The sequence below is a fragment of the Crocodylus siamensis genome, chromosome 7 (assembly GCF_052110815.1).
Source record: "Crocodylus siamensis isolate JL-2025a chromosome 7, ASM5211081v1, whole genome shotgun sequence".
NCBI classification, from domain to species: Eukaryota; Metazoa; Chordata; order Crocodylia; family Crocodylidae; genus Crocodylus; species Crocodylus siamensis.
This window is the reverse complement of record NC_143401.1, coordinates 71,210,239-71,224,754: the sequence shown is the minus strand read 5'-3', so window position 1 is coordinate 71,224,754 and position 14,516 is coordinate 71,210,239. Positions and strand designations below refer to the sequence as shown.

General features: G+C 44.9%; 1 protein-coding gene across 1 annotated transcript in view; it reads right to left on the bottom strand.

Moving 5' to 3' along the window:
- CFAP46 (cilia and flagella associated protein 46) overlaps nt 1-14,516 on the bottom strand; it is a 159,419-nt gene that overhangs the window by 130,728 nt on the left and 14,175 nt on the right. Inside the window, exons 6-10 of the mRNA XM_090058073.1 lie at nt 11,377-11,500; nt 9,745-9,839; nt 7,009-7,119; nt 4,036-4,135; nt 2,212-2,310 (exon numbers count right to left, since the gene is read on the bottom strand). Coding sequence (XP_089914199.1) covers nt 2,212-2,310; nt 4,036-4,135; nt 7,009-7,119; nt 9,745-9,839; nt 11,377-11,500 — 529 coding nt within the window. The remainder of the gene's footprint in view (nt 1-2,211; nt 2,311-4,035; nt 4,136-7,008; nt 7,120-9,744; nt 9,840-11,376; nt 11,501-14,516) is intronic.

The window sequence follows — 14,516 nt, the reverse complement described above, 5'->3', positions numbered from 1 at the left end:
CATGCAGTCTTTTGGGGTAAAGATAACTAAGGGCACTTGATGTCCAAAAGCTGGTCCAACATCTCTCCCAACTATACAGCTGGTACAATGAAAGATAAGACAAAAAATACTTGCTCCTTCCTAGGCCATCACAGCTATAATACCATTGCTACCCTACATTATTATATTTATTCAAATGAGAGTAAGACTTATTTATATGTGGAAGAAAAAGAAAAAAATACAATAAGTGCCTTAAGGATGAGAACACTTATATCCAAAAATAACTTTACTCATAACACTGAGCTCAATGTGAATGTGATTATTTGTGAGTAAATCCTCTGGGTGTTGTTACAGGTTATCCTGAAATCATTTTTAATCTGTGGAACGTTATGTTGTCATAAAGTTAGAACACTTTTAGAGCAATCACAGGTTAAGGCTTAGAGCTGTCTCAGATCTGCACAACTGTGATTGCCACTAGAGTTACCAGACAGGAAATTGGTAGAGGTTTAGAGGGTGAAAAGGAATAAAGGGGCTGGAATCTGTGCATCCTGGGAGGATGGAGGATTGCAAATTGATTGCTTTATCTCCAGGAAGTGGACTAAGAATAACTTATCTTGACTTTAAACAGGTGAATACTTCCACTATAAGTACCCTTGGGATAGTTCAAAGGTAACCTGTAACACTAGGAACTTGGGAGGCTGGGGAGGGAAGCTGTCCCTTCCCCCTGACAAGCTCTGCTGCCTGGGGGACAGCTGCCTAGATGTAGAAGAAAGGCTTAGCTGAGAGGAGGGATGCATGCCTTACCCCCAGCCCAGGGACCAGCTCCAGTCTCCTACAATCCTTGGAGTTGGAAGCGTGGTGCCATGTGGGTGGGGGGTCATACCTCTGAGGAAGGTGCTTGGGACCAGCACCATCTCCTTGGCAACAGAATTAGGGAAAGTGGAAGGTCTGTCAGGGAAGAAGGGCTAGGAGCCATCAAATGCTGGATGACTGCAAAGTTGTTGCTTTATATCTCCATATAGCAGACTAACAACACTACAGTTTAGTGGTTCTCAACCTTTTTCTGACTGGCACCCATTTGCAAAGGTCCATGGCCTGTCCCAACCCACACTCCTCTGACCTGTTGGTGCATAACCCACAGTCCCCTGTTCCCCCCCACCCCGGGCCATACTGGGGCCCCTGACTCCCAACCTGCAGCCTGCTGGCCTCCCAGCCCTGCTGCCCCGTCCCACTTGCGCCAGAGTGTGGTGGCTCATGCAGATGGCAGAGGACTGAGTCTGACCCAGCACGGGCTGGAGGGAGGAGCAGGCAGGCTCCTGCGCCGTGCCAGGCAGCCTGGTCACGGCCCCTCCAACCCCCTGAGCAGCGTCTCACAGCTGCCCCGTGCTCACAAGCATTGGCACTGGCTTGCTGCCACCAGCCCACCCATGCAGCTCTCTTTTCCACCCTTTCCCCCAGCTGGAAGGCGCCCTCCCAATGTCCCTCTGCCCTAACGCAGTCTCGATGCTTGGCCATGTTCCTCCAGTGCTGATCACCCCAAACACCCCCTCGCAGGCTGGAATGCTGCCAGCCTGCAAGGGAAGAGCTGTGCTTTCCCACGTTTTTTGCGATTTGTACACAACGCTTTCAAATATTATCATGATCCACTTTTGGGTCATGACCCACGAATTGAGAAATGCTGCTCTAGCTGGAGCTAGGCAGAATGACTCAAAGATTACCCTTGCCTGAAGTGGTATAACTTTAAAATGCCTAGAGGGTATTTAGCACAGTTTGACACCCTTTAATGTGTGGATGCTCCCATTTTAAATGCATTTAGAATTGTTATAAGTAACCTGTAGCACCACCCTTTATGTATAAGCCTTTCTTGAATGGGGCGCTTTCTATGTATGCCAGTACTTTCTCTAGGTGCACAGCATGAGTATGACAACTTGTTCTTTGTCCCCTCCTCCTTCTACCTGGGTTCATTTTTGCAGGACACAGTATGGCCCAGCACTACAAACTGCAAACTTTTAGAAGCAGAGAATTCTGCTTATTGTACACAATTAATTTTTCTGCACATTTATTAGAAAAATCATACATTAAAATAAATTGAAAAACAATGAAAATGATTTCTGATTTTTCACAAAGTTGCATATGATTGAGTTACAGACCACTAACATGCAGAGTTTGGATACTTAACAGCAAATTCAGGTTAAATGATATATTCAAAATAATGATGATTAAAGAACATACCTCAACAGCACCTTTTGTATAGGTTGAAATTTTCCTGCCAAGTTTTTGGACTTCATATTCACACTCCAGGCATTCTATTTCAATTAGTTTTCCTGGATCCTATGGAATACAAATATATAAAACAAATATTTGTAAGAATGACAAGAATCATGATGTAGACCTTAGTCTTGTAAGCAGGTATCTTAGTAGTGATTTCCCACTGAAAATCAGTGGGAGCACAGTATTCAAGTTAGTCGAACTGTCTATTCTGTGTAAATCAGAGCCGAGTTTTTTCAAAGCTGTCATGAAGCTTTAAACACACACATATCCATTACATTCAGCAGAAGGTATCACTACGTTAAGAGTGGGAAGACAAGGGTGACAATCCCAACGCGGATCAAAGGTGGCAAGAGTGCTCAAAAGACCCCATGGCTCACCAAAAGCATCCAGGAACGTCTCAAAGCTAAAAAGGAGGCGCACACCCAATGCAAGGGAGGGGCCATCACCAAGGAGGATTATACCTCCATTGCTCAAGACTGCAGGGGGGCGTGTTAGGAAGGCTAAGGCAGAGATGGAACTGGGACTAGCAACCTGGATCAAGGATAACAAGAAGTCCTTTTTTAAATACATAGGGGGTAAAAAGCAGGTGCCCTGCTTGCTTGCTTGCTGCAACTGCCCAGGGTCCAGGCTGGCTCCAAACAGCTGTGCTGGGCTCCAGATACCACCTCTGTGCTGGGAGCAGGGGAGAGACCAGAGCTGTGCTGCCTCAGGCCCCTCCCTCACCGCCTGCTCCGACAAGTGGGTGCAGAGCTGATGCTGGAGCTCGGAGCCAGGCACAGCTCTTTGGACCATCCCGGCTGCAGCCGGCTCTGGGGAGCTGCTGCCAAACGGGAGCCTGGGCTGCTCCCAGCAGGCATCTGGGACGCTGCAAGCCCTGCTGGGAGCAGTCCGGGCTCCAGCAGCTACCGAGAGCCAGGGTAGCTGCTGACAGCCACAGAGCCCAGGCTACAGGGCAGGGCATCTTGCCATGTACACTTTTCTGAAGGAAAAACTCTGATTTAAAAAAAAATCCACAATTTTTGGTTAAAAAAAGTAACCCCCAATACAATTTTTCCCATGATTTAAATGAAACACCACTTATATGTAGATATAGTGATGTTTCATTTTAATCATGGAAAAATGTGGATTTGGAGTTCAATTTTCAGTTTAAAACGTGGGATTTTTTTAAATCAGAGAAAACCAGGATCCCTGCTCATGACTTCCCACTACCTGGAGCACAGGATAACTTGGGGTGCTTGCTTGGTAAGCCTTTCTTGAACTGACCCATTCAGAAGCCCCTAACTCTGGCACCAATAATGCCCCAGTTCCCACTCACCAGAACTAGAATACTATATGCTATACACTTAGGTTGATTTTTATTATAAAGGGTAACATGAATACTATATAGAATGTTATGGTTTTTACAGCTTTTATATTAATAACTAATGGCAATCTCTCTAGCTTTGGACGGTTAAATCCTTTTTAAAAACAGAAAAACCATTTCCTTCCCACCTGAATAATTTAGAAGGAATCACCAATTAAAATGTTTCATAGGAGACATTTTAAAGATATAGACAAAATTATGATGTTGTTTACAGAATGTATTTTCCTACAGTTATACACTATTTCTCAATTTGTCATCCTGTCTCTAGTTTAGACAAAAAAAATTTGCAAGTAACTACCACCCGTATTAATAAGGGTTATACATATTAACACTTCAACACTGAGAGTATAGTGCCCAACACCTATAGCATTGGTCTTGAAAAAAATTACAACATATTAGACAAAGGTAGTCCTAACACTTACACTAATTTGAGCTCTCTTCAAATCATGTATGCAATCAAATGCAACTTCAATGCAGTTTAATTTCAAAGAAAGACGAGCCAATTCCAGGAGCAAAGGAATCCTGCAAAAAAAACAGGAAAAAAAAAATTAAGATAAAAGGTCTCATCAAACATAGGTCTCAAATGAACCTGACATTATTTCTTGATAAGGTTATAAAAGTCAGGTTGATAAAAGGTCATGTCAAATATAGTCGAACCTCTGTAAAGCATCTGAATTAGTCTCACAAGATATTCTGTGTCTACATTCTACTGTATTTGCCATACTTCTGGGTTTTGCTGGTTACTACACAGGGCCAGGGAGGAATTCTGTTTCCCTTCCTGCTGCTACATTTGTTTGGGACATGGGTGGTTCTTCTTCCTCAAAAATATTGGGTGTTGCAGCAGGCAAGACTGGGGATTTTAACTGGGCTGTGACAATGCTTCTGCTGGGACTTAAACCTGGAGGTTCCTGGCTAGAGGGTTTTGTTTGTCTACTTGGGGTCAGACCAATCACCATATTTTGGGCTAGAAAGGAATTTAATCTCATGGTCACACCAGTATGGACTGTGGGAGGAGGGGGTTTCCTTGTTCTATAGTGGGAGCATGGCCCTTTACCCAGGATTCTTGCGCATATATTGACAACTTCTGCAGCAGCAGGACGATGGTCACATACCAAACTCATTGACACATAACCCTACTCAGTAATGAGGACTATCTCTGGAACTTTGATATCAACTCCAGTGCAGTAGCGACCAGTACTTTCAAACATTACTCTTCCCTCTATTCAAAGGGATGCAGCAACATACAGAGAAATAATGCGTATCAGTAGTAATCCAAACCTTCTCATCCACAGAGACCTTCAAGATCCCCCAACTCATCACATGATTTCACAAAAACTTGTATGGACACAAACCAAGCACCTCATATCACAAAACTGAAGAATCTTGGAGGAAAGCATAGGCAGAAAACACTTTTCCACATAAACACTTTGTCTCGGACTCAACAATGCAACAACCAGGCTTTGACATTGTATGCGGACAACCCCTAATAGTAGACACACTGGACATGGTCGGTGTGGCCACCTGATGTACAACTGGCGTCTAAAACCCTTGCCTGACTGCAACTGGAACCATGGACCACATGACAACATCCTGCCTCAGATACAAGTTTGAGGGCAACATCTTGGAGTTACACTCGCTTTCCAACAGGACATTGGTCTGGTTGGGGAATTTGGAATTAAAACTGTGATGATAGCTCTTGCTCCTAAAGCCATACAAAAGAAGAAAAAAATCACAGTGGTCCCGTTGCTGTACCTGTGCCAGGTTAGTGTTATGTCTCATGGCTGTGTCAGGGTTGACTGTGTTGTTCTGCTAATAAGTTAGAAAATAGCCCTAAATATAGCATGGAGTAGACAGATTAAAATCCTGACACATTAACCAAGTAACTGTGCAATAAAAGTAATGTTTTGTAGTTAGCTTCTATCAAGCATTAATTTGAACATGTGGCATGTCACACAAAGGGTGCTAGTGTTTGGCCAGGTCATCTAACCACAGAATGGGCTGCTCTCTTCCTGGCCTTGTGACAGATGCTGAACTCTGTTGCCTTAGGGTATCAGCAGCTGATGTCATGACTAGCACCCCTCCTCCCTTTCCCCAACCAGACTTCAAAGTAGCTTCTTTAGGGAGCCATTAGCACTTCTTCCAGAGAGAAGCAAGGCATAAACAGACATTCAACATGAAATGCTTTAACACAACAGTAACTGGTAGGCAGTGGAATTCATTTAGAAAGCTGCTGGTGGACATAAGATAGGAATGAAGGAAAAACATATACAAAAAAGCACCTTATAAAGGTGTCCCAGAAGAGTTTGATCCTCTGCTTCTGCCCTCCCTACAGCTGACCCCACCCAACCCTGCTCTTCACACAGCTCTCTCCTCCTCTGTTCCAGATCCTTCACCCAGAGGGAGTTCAGAGATCAATTCTCATTAGCGGCACAGTTGAAGGTGTGGGTAGCAGGCTGACAGCAGAAGATAACAGCTCTCTAGCTCCCCTTATGAGCAAATGCTGACAGAGCAAGTTCCCAGGTTTTCCCCCCTCTGAATAGTTTGTCCTGTGAAGGTAAAGCAGGTCATATGGAATGACAGTTTCCATCAAGCAACATTATTTGGCGATTGATAGAAATGTCTGATAGATATTAAAATGTAACTGCTCATCAGAAATTATTAACTAGTGAGAATGTTTCTAACAGAAGCCCGCAGTATCCTAATCTCCATCCAAAAGTATCCTATTAATCATCATTAATAGGAAATAATTTATACAGTCACTGATAGTAAAGTTTGAGTGTAACAAAAAAATAGGTGGGGTGATTCTTAATGAGGGAAAGTCACTACTTGATTGGTTGGTAAGCCTAATGAAATAAAATGGTGTATATTTTAATACAGCCAAACAAAGAATGCCGAAAAGATGAATGGGCTGCGGAGACCGTACCCTAGAAATCTGTCTCGTTGAAAAGTCTTAGAGGTCATGGAAGAGATACAATATCAATAAGAACACAACTGGAATAGCAGGCCCAGTTTTAAGGTCTTCAATTTAAAAATTGTGTTGAAAAATTAAAGTGTGTTTACAAAACAGCTAGAAAAATATGATGCATGTTCTGAAAAAAGTGTCAAACTGAAAAATAAAGAAGTTCTATTTTTATCAAAGAGATGATAAAGAAAAGATTTGATTGTGAATCAAAAGTACTTATACAGGATGAAGATATTTGATATTAGATGGCTGTTTAGTCTTACCCCAGAGTATTCTGACCCCTAATTTAAACTTCTAAGTACTAAAGCAGTACAAAAATGATAATGAAGAGTTACTCAGTTCTCGCTCTGGTCATAAGATGCTCTACCAAAAATTTTAATGGAAGATTACTCATCCTGAACTTGTAGAGTGCCAAAAATCAATAAAAACTTACTTTTCACCAAGGATGAAACTTGCAGATTCTGTATCATACTGTTTCAAAAGTTCATACACAGCACTCAGATTTGCAGTGGCTTCTCTTGGAAACTCATTTGCATCCAACTGTCTGCAATTACATTAGATACTGACTATTTAATAATAACAACTTCACATTGTCTTACGTTCCTAAATTCAATACTGTTTCTTTCTGTAACAATTATACATTTTTAAATTTTATATTGAAAAAAATAAGGGATTCTTTCCACCTTTATAACATGATTCCCTATATTTAAGATAGGACCCCCACATCTCTCCCTGCTATTAGAAATAGTCTCACTAGTTCTCACTTTCTTTTTCAAATGATTCATATTGTTGCATAGTCACTGGGTACAGATGTGTATCCCTACATCCTGCTGACATTCACTGGTCCCCTCAGGGTGGCTGTGCCCCTCATGGTCAATCTGGGTGAGGTCTGGTGCCCTTTCTTCTTGCCTGCCACGACTTTGATAATTAGAAGAGATTTACAAAAGGGAGGTGGTGACTACCTGTCCCACACATGGATCTATTGTACAGGGCTGCCTCAATGCCCGAAGCTCAAAAATGGAAGCGAGGAAAGGATCAACTTGAAACCAATTTCTTTGCTCCTCTTTCGTTTTATTTTTTGGGGGTTCACTGAAATCTTATGGCTTTTATCCTTTTCTTCTTCTGTACATCGTCGAGGTCTGGTTCCAATCGGCTGGGACTGGTTACCCCTCAGAGTCTATCGGTGGCTTACTCTCTCTGCTATGGACTCCTCCTGGATACTTTTAATCAGAACTGTGCCAGGCTTAATTGGCGGCGTGTACCATTTAACGAGGAGGGACACTCCTTCTTGAGTGATCAGCTGGGAGGAGGCGTGTTTTTCACAGCCCACGGGTTTTCTGCCTGCTTCTGATCTGGTTGTGGGGCCCCTTGGGGCACACACTCCCCATCTGCTCATGGGGGGGATGGGGGATGCCCGGCACCGATCTGGGCTCTCTAGCCAGCGATGGAATATCAAAGGGGAAAAAAAAAAAAAAAAGAAGACCACTCCCCCCGCAGTGGACAGTTCAGGCGGATATGCCGCCTGTGCCGTTCCTAGGGTCTCTCCCTAATTCGCCTTCTGCCGCTTTCCTTCTTCCACCCTCTTCTTCATTCCTGCAGCGACAGTATCACCGCCTCTTCGAGGTCCGACCAGAGGCTTACCCAATTTTTACTGTCTTCGTACCGTGTCTCCGGCTCCCAGGCTCCTTTCTTCTCCATTTCTGCCATCCTCCTCTCTCCTCCCTGGGTTCTGTTCCCCGCCTCCAGATATTGCCCTCGCTGAGGATTGGCACCAATCCGCTTCACCTGTCGGAGGTAAAGCCGGGCAGTTGCGGATGGAGAGCTCCCGTTGTACCGTCGATGTCATGACACGGTGTGGTCCATGTCCCTGGTTGGGGACATACTCTAGACAAATGCCTTCTGGGCTCTCACACATATCCAGTCATTGCAATTTGACTACACTTGAGCTGTACTTGACCCAAGACATCTTTAAGCTCCTTCATTCTTGGCACCACTAACATAACTTGTATCAACACATGGTTTTAGAAGGCACTTTCACTTTCTCTCTATGCTGGTAGCTAGGAGAGGGTGGAAGAGGATCCACTATCATATCTCTACTCAATCCTGCATTTTAACATTCCTTTAGGTAAGAGGATCCTTTTAATGACCACATAGGTGGCAGAAGGGGGAGGCTAATGGGGTTTAGCCCTGCCAAATGCAGGGATGTGGTAAGGCCACAAAGCAGCCTGGCCGCAGGCTTCCAGTGGCTAAAGCAGGGGTGGGGAGGGGCACGCAGGTAGTGAGAAAGGGAGTGGAGCTAGGGCTGGGAAAGGGGCAGGCACTTGGGGCAGGGTGCAGGACTGAGCCCCAAACGGCTCATCAGGGGGCGTGACTCCTGCTGCTACATGCATCCCAGAAGGCATGGGGGACACATGCCCCTGGATCTGCATGGGGCAGGATGGGCTGCAGCTGCAAGCTGGGCTCTTCCTGGCTTGGGGGGGAGGTGTCAGACTACACTTGGGGCAGGTGGCGGCAGCACTGGGAAGGGGCTGGAGCAGAGGGCTGCAGCCACCCAAGATTTGCTGTAGCCCCTCCACCCCTGCTGGCAAGAGTCCGGCACTGCCCTGGCCCCAGCCCCAGCATGCAGCAGCAGCCCACCCTACCCCATGCAGATGCGGGGGCACGCTCTCCCCATGCCTCCCAGGACACATGCGACAGGAGCCACTGCCCCTCCCTGTGGCTCTGTCCCACGTCCTGTCCACGCCCACTGTGCAGGGCCTGGCAGGGCGGGCATGGGAATCCTAGAGGCTCTGTCCCCTCTAGCCCTGCGGCACAGCCGAGGCTGGCCCCTGGTTCCAGCCCCACCCCAGGCAGTGTGGGTCCAGGAGCAGGAAGGCAGCTAGTGCTGGCACAGTACCTGCTATGGCTGGGCAATGCCACTCCCTCCCACAGGCCCTTCTCCTCCCACAGACTTTCCTGCCTGAAGAGGGATGGGGGAGGGGTGGGAAACGCATGTGTGCGTGCATGCGCGTGCACACGCTCAGTCCCATCCCTGCCCCTGTTTTTTTCTTCCTCCACCTATGAATGACCAGCTAATCAGGTTTTACAGCTGCTTTGTGCTGCCAAAGAAGATGGCAGACTCTAACCCCACATTTACTTTATTAAATACCAAATGAATTCTAATACTTACGATTGTATTGTCTGGATTTTATAAATGGCAGATAAACTGATACTGTTTCGTATGTTTCCCTCTATCTGGGAGGTTTTCATTAATTTGTGGCGCACCTATAAAATAATAAAACAATAATTCACTCTTAAAATATTAAAGGACAGATCTTCAAGGCTAAGTACAGACAGTCAGAAAGCCTGACGCTAAATCAATTCAAACTAGACAGCTTCCTCTAAGCTGCGTAGGTTTAACTAAAAACCAACTGAAATGACATTCAGTTTTTAATTAGGAAGGCAGGGGGAGGCCTTGACTGACCCGGCCCAGTAGGCAGGGGGCACTAGAGCACTTCTCCCAGCCTGCTGGCCATTGCCAGCCCAGCTAAGAGTTCCCAAACCTCTGCTGTACCCCCACAGGGGGTTAAGGAGCCCCCTGTCTGGGTGGTGGCCCATTCTGGAGCAGCTTCCCCCACAAGAAGTTTTCCCCAACCCAGGCAGCCCTGGGGAGCTGAAGGGAATTCCCTTCCTCCCTCTTCCTAGCTGCTGATTGCTTCAGCGGCTGCCACAGGAGCAAGGGAGTAGAAGTCCCTTGGGGCACCATGCCCAGCATGGGGGCACCGGGAAGCCCCTGCCATGGGAGGCTTCCCAACCACCCCAGCCGAGGGTCCCCCAGAGGCAGGGATCTGAAGGGAGTTCTTCCCAAGTCTCAGGGACAGCCCAGGGAGCGAAGAGATGCATTAGTTTTGCCTCAGACTCACAGCAGCTAAGGCAAAAGAGGCTGTGGAGGGGCACTAGAGTTTCTCTCTGCGCTCTGAAGCTGCCTGAGACTTGCAGCGGCTGAAGCAAGGTTCTAAGGAAAGGATCAGGAAGGGATGAATTCCCCTCAGCTCCTGGGGCTGCCCTGGGCTGGGGGATGCTGGGCTGGGGTAGGGGGAAGCCCCCAAGCCAGGGGCTCCCCAGTGCCCCCATGCGGGGCTGCAGGGACAGGCACCTGGCTGGGACGACTCCTTCTCCCTCTCTTCTGTGGCAGTGCTTAAAAGTGGGGAAATATTGCCTATCAAAGGGATCAAAAAATGACATAATTAAATTTCCCAGGTTTTTGGATAGAGGCTTGAGCTGGCATTAAGATTTTTCTAGTGTGAACACATAGGTATGTGAACCCAGGCCTGGCCAAAGGTTTACACTTACTGTATTAACATGGACTATCATCAAAGTTTTATTATTATTACTACTACTACTACTATTACTATTATTATTGGGATAGCTACTCCTCCCAGTAGTACTTAATGTAAGGGTATAGAACCCACTGACACTGTATCAATATCTTTAGCACACAATACCAAAATGAATTATATCAACAATGAAAAAAAAAAGTATCTACCCGTATCATAATAAATCTAGGATTCTTTACCAAAATGCTGTGAATTCTGTTGTCTCAATTCTAAGCATATTCTGAAATTTTTAATCAGTTCAAAATAAAATATAACAGAAACTGCATCCTAAGCAATCATTTATGATTATGAACCATTTTCAAAGCCGTTTTTTCTTAGATGACAATCCTTTAGTCCTTTTTAAGGCAAATTTCCAGATAATTTTCCTGGATCAGGACACCAATCCAGATTCTTGATTCTAACAAATATATATATTTTTAAATTACCATTAAAGAAAATATCTGTTGGTATTTATCTGGAGCATTATCTTTAACGAATGCTGCTGCAATAGAGGAAAAATTCACTGCTTCTTGCATTTTTGAAGCATCCAGATAGCATTCAAGTAGCTCTCTGCAAATCAAGCAAAAATATAGTGTGTTAAGCATTTAGTAACATTTTTGCATTATCTAAAGAAAATTACTGTTATTTACATTATATCAAGAGACTGAAACTTCTCTAGGTGCCAGAATTGCTGCACACTTTTTATAACAATGTTCTACGAGTGACTGGCAATATAATGCAGCCATTTTCAACAACGGGCACAAACCAGAGAATTCCTAGCTCTCAATTCATTTCTACCTATGAGACCATATAGCTCTTAACCTTCATTTAATGCAGTTTTTTCAAAATCACAACTGTAAAATTTTCTCACAAAAAGAGATTTATAGAGCTTTTTTCTTATTACTTTTAATACTTTTCAATTACCCAGAATCAAAGGGAAAATAAATCCAGAAGCTGTGAAATTACATGAAACAAATCAGTAAAACATTTCAGTGGGCTGTGTTCAAAAATTACCCTTTCATCAGACAACAAAATAAGACTCCAAAAGTCTCTAAGTTATATAGATCACTATTCTTGCCAAAAAGTAGATATAAAGTAATTTGCTCTTTCAAGACTTTATCCATTTCATCAAGAAAAATTCAACATTCTCTTACACAATACATTTTAATGATTCATAGATTGTTAGGGGCTGGAAGGGACCTCGTAGATCATCGGGTCCAGTCCCCCTGCACAAGGCAGGAAAAGACAACTGGGGTCAAGTGACCCTAGTGAGGTGACTTTCCAGTCTCCTTTTGAAGATTTCCAAGGTAGGTGACTGCACCATCACTATTCCACAGTCTGGACACCCTGACTGTGAAAGAGTTTTCCTGGAACTGAGCCTGAAGCGGCCTTCCAGGAGTTTATATCCATTGCTCCTGGTCTTCCCCAAGGGTGTCCTAGTGAACAGCTGTTCACCGAATTCTTGATTTACTTACCTGATGTAGTGGAAAGCCGCTACCAAGTCCCCTCTCAGCCTTCTCTTCTGTAGGCTGAAGAGGCCCAAGTCCCTCAGCCTCCCCTCAGATGGTTTGTCTTGTCAGTCCCTGATCATATGGGTGCCTCTTCTCTGGACCCTCTCAAGTTTTTCCTTGTTGAAGTGCGGAGCCCAGAACCGCAGTACTCCAGCTGTGGCCAGGAGTACTCCAGCAGTACTCCACACTGGTAAGACAGTGGGAGTATCACTTCCTAGGTGTCCTTCAGCCGTGGTACAAGTAAAATTGTTGCCACTGAGCCTGTAGGTATGCTAGAGATTGTTTGCCCCCAGATGAAGCACCTTATACTGAGTGTTGAACTCCATCTGGTTCTGGTCTGCCCAGTTTCAGCCTGTCCAGGTCTGCCTGGATCTGCAACCTATCTTCTGGCATGACTGCGCTCCCCATAACTTGGTGTTGTCTGCAAATTTGGCCAACAAGCTTTTCACCCCCACATCCAAATCATTGATAAAGATGTTGAAAAGCACTGGTCCAAGCACGGTCCCCTGAGGTTCAACACTGGCCACTTCTCGCCAGGACAACACAGATCCATTCATAAGAACTCTCTGGGTCCTATCATACAGCCAGTTTTCCACCCATGGAACTGTTGAGTAGTTATCAATCTTACAATTTTTCCACAAGGATACCATGGGATAGTAGATCAAAAGCCTTTTAGAAGTCTAGGTATATAATGTGGAACTTCTCTCTTTTATTTTATTCAGTAAAATAAAAGTAAATGTAAGAGGAGACGAAAGTTAATGAAACAGAACAGTACTTCTTTCAGGATATAAGTCTATTCAGCACTCACAAGTTCCTTCAATGACCCTGAACAGCGTATTTTCACAGATTTACAGAATTTTAGGGCTGGAAGGTACTTTGTGAGATCATCATGTCCAGGTTTGGTATAATATGATTTAAGATGAGCTATTTTAGCAGCCATTAGCATATTCTTTGGAATTTTTTCCTGTTGCATTCAACTTTCCATTCCCCCCCTTCTCCCCACCAGTTTACACTTAAAAAAACAACAAACAAACAAACAAACCAGACCTACCCCCCACTCCCTTACTACAAGGCTAGGGACAGACATTCAAAAAGCCGGAGCCTGAATTGATTCAATCTTTGGAGGTTAATCTAACCAGGTTAGGCTGAACCAGTTTGTAACTGTACAGACCCCTGCCAGCCTATACCCCTCAGTCCAACTGCCCTGCTCTGGGCCCCACCGGCACTGACCCTGGGACACTGGTGCAGGCCCCATGCTCCCACTTGCTTCCACTCCTCCCCTGCCACTTTCCCCACTTTCCTGCCCACCTGCCAGACAGCCTCTTTGCACTACATGGCTCCCATACCCACATCCATACCCACACACACGTCCACACAAAGCCCCAAGTGCAATCACTTCTGCATATACAGCACAAATGTATACAAATCAAGACAAAAATATATATTTTTAATTAAATTAAAATAGATTATTATAGGTGTTTGATTTTTAGTAAGTCATTTGTTTTTCCCCCCCTAAGATGGCAAATGCTCTTCCCCAAAGGAATATTTCCAGCATCAAGGGGAGGGACTTCTGGTGGCACAGGTCAGAGGTTAGGGGTGGGATTTCTAGTCCCAAGATGGCAGGCAGGGAGTGGGGCACCTGTTAAGGGGCGGGGTTATCCACGCGGCACTCGACAGCTTGCCAAAACTCGGTTAGTGGCTGTCCACCCGAAATAATTGCCTGCCGCGTGCTAGGAGATGCACAGAATTTCTTGTTATAAATTCCTATTTTCTTTTCCTATGCTAATGAACAAAATCATTAAAGGCCTGATCCTGCATACACTAAAATCAAGCACCAGTAGGTGTTGGATCCACAGTCAAGAAAATTTCTGTATGACCAAAATGAAATCATCATTTTAAATTATACAACCACTTAGCAAATAACTAAGAGTCAGACTGTGGCCTATACATTAGCATAACACACAGGTGTAAAACAAAGCACCTCTTAGGAACCCTGGAAATACTATGTCCTATCTGCAGCATGGGATGAAAGGGAACCATAACTTGGAAAAGCCTGGGCCTCACCACCTTTCCTA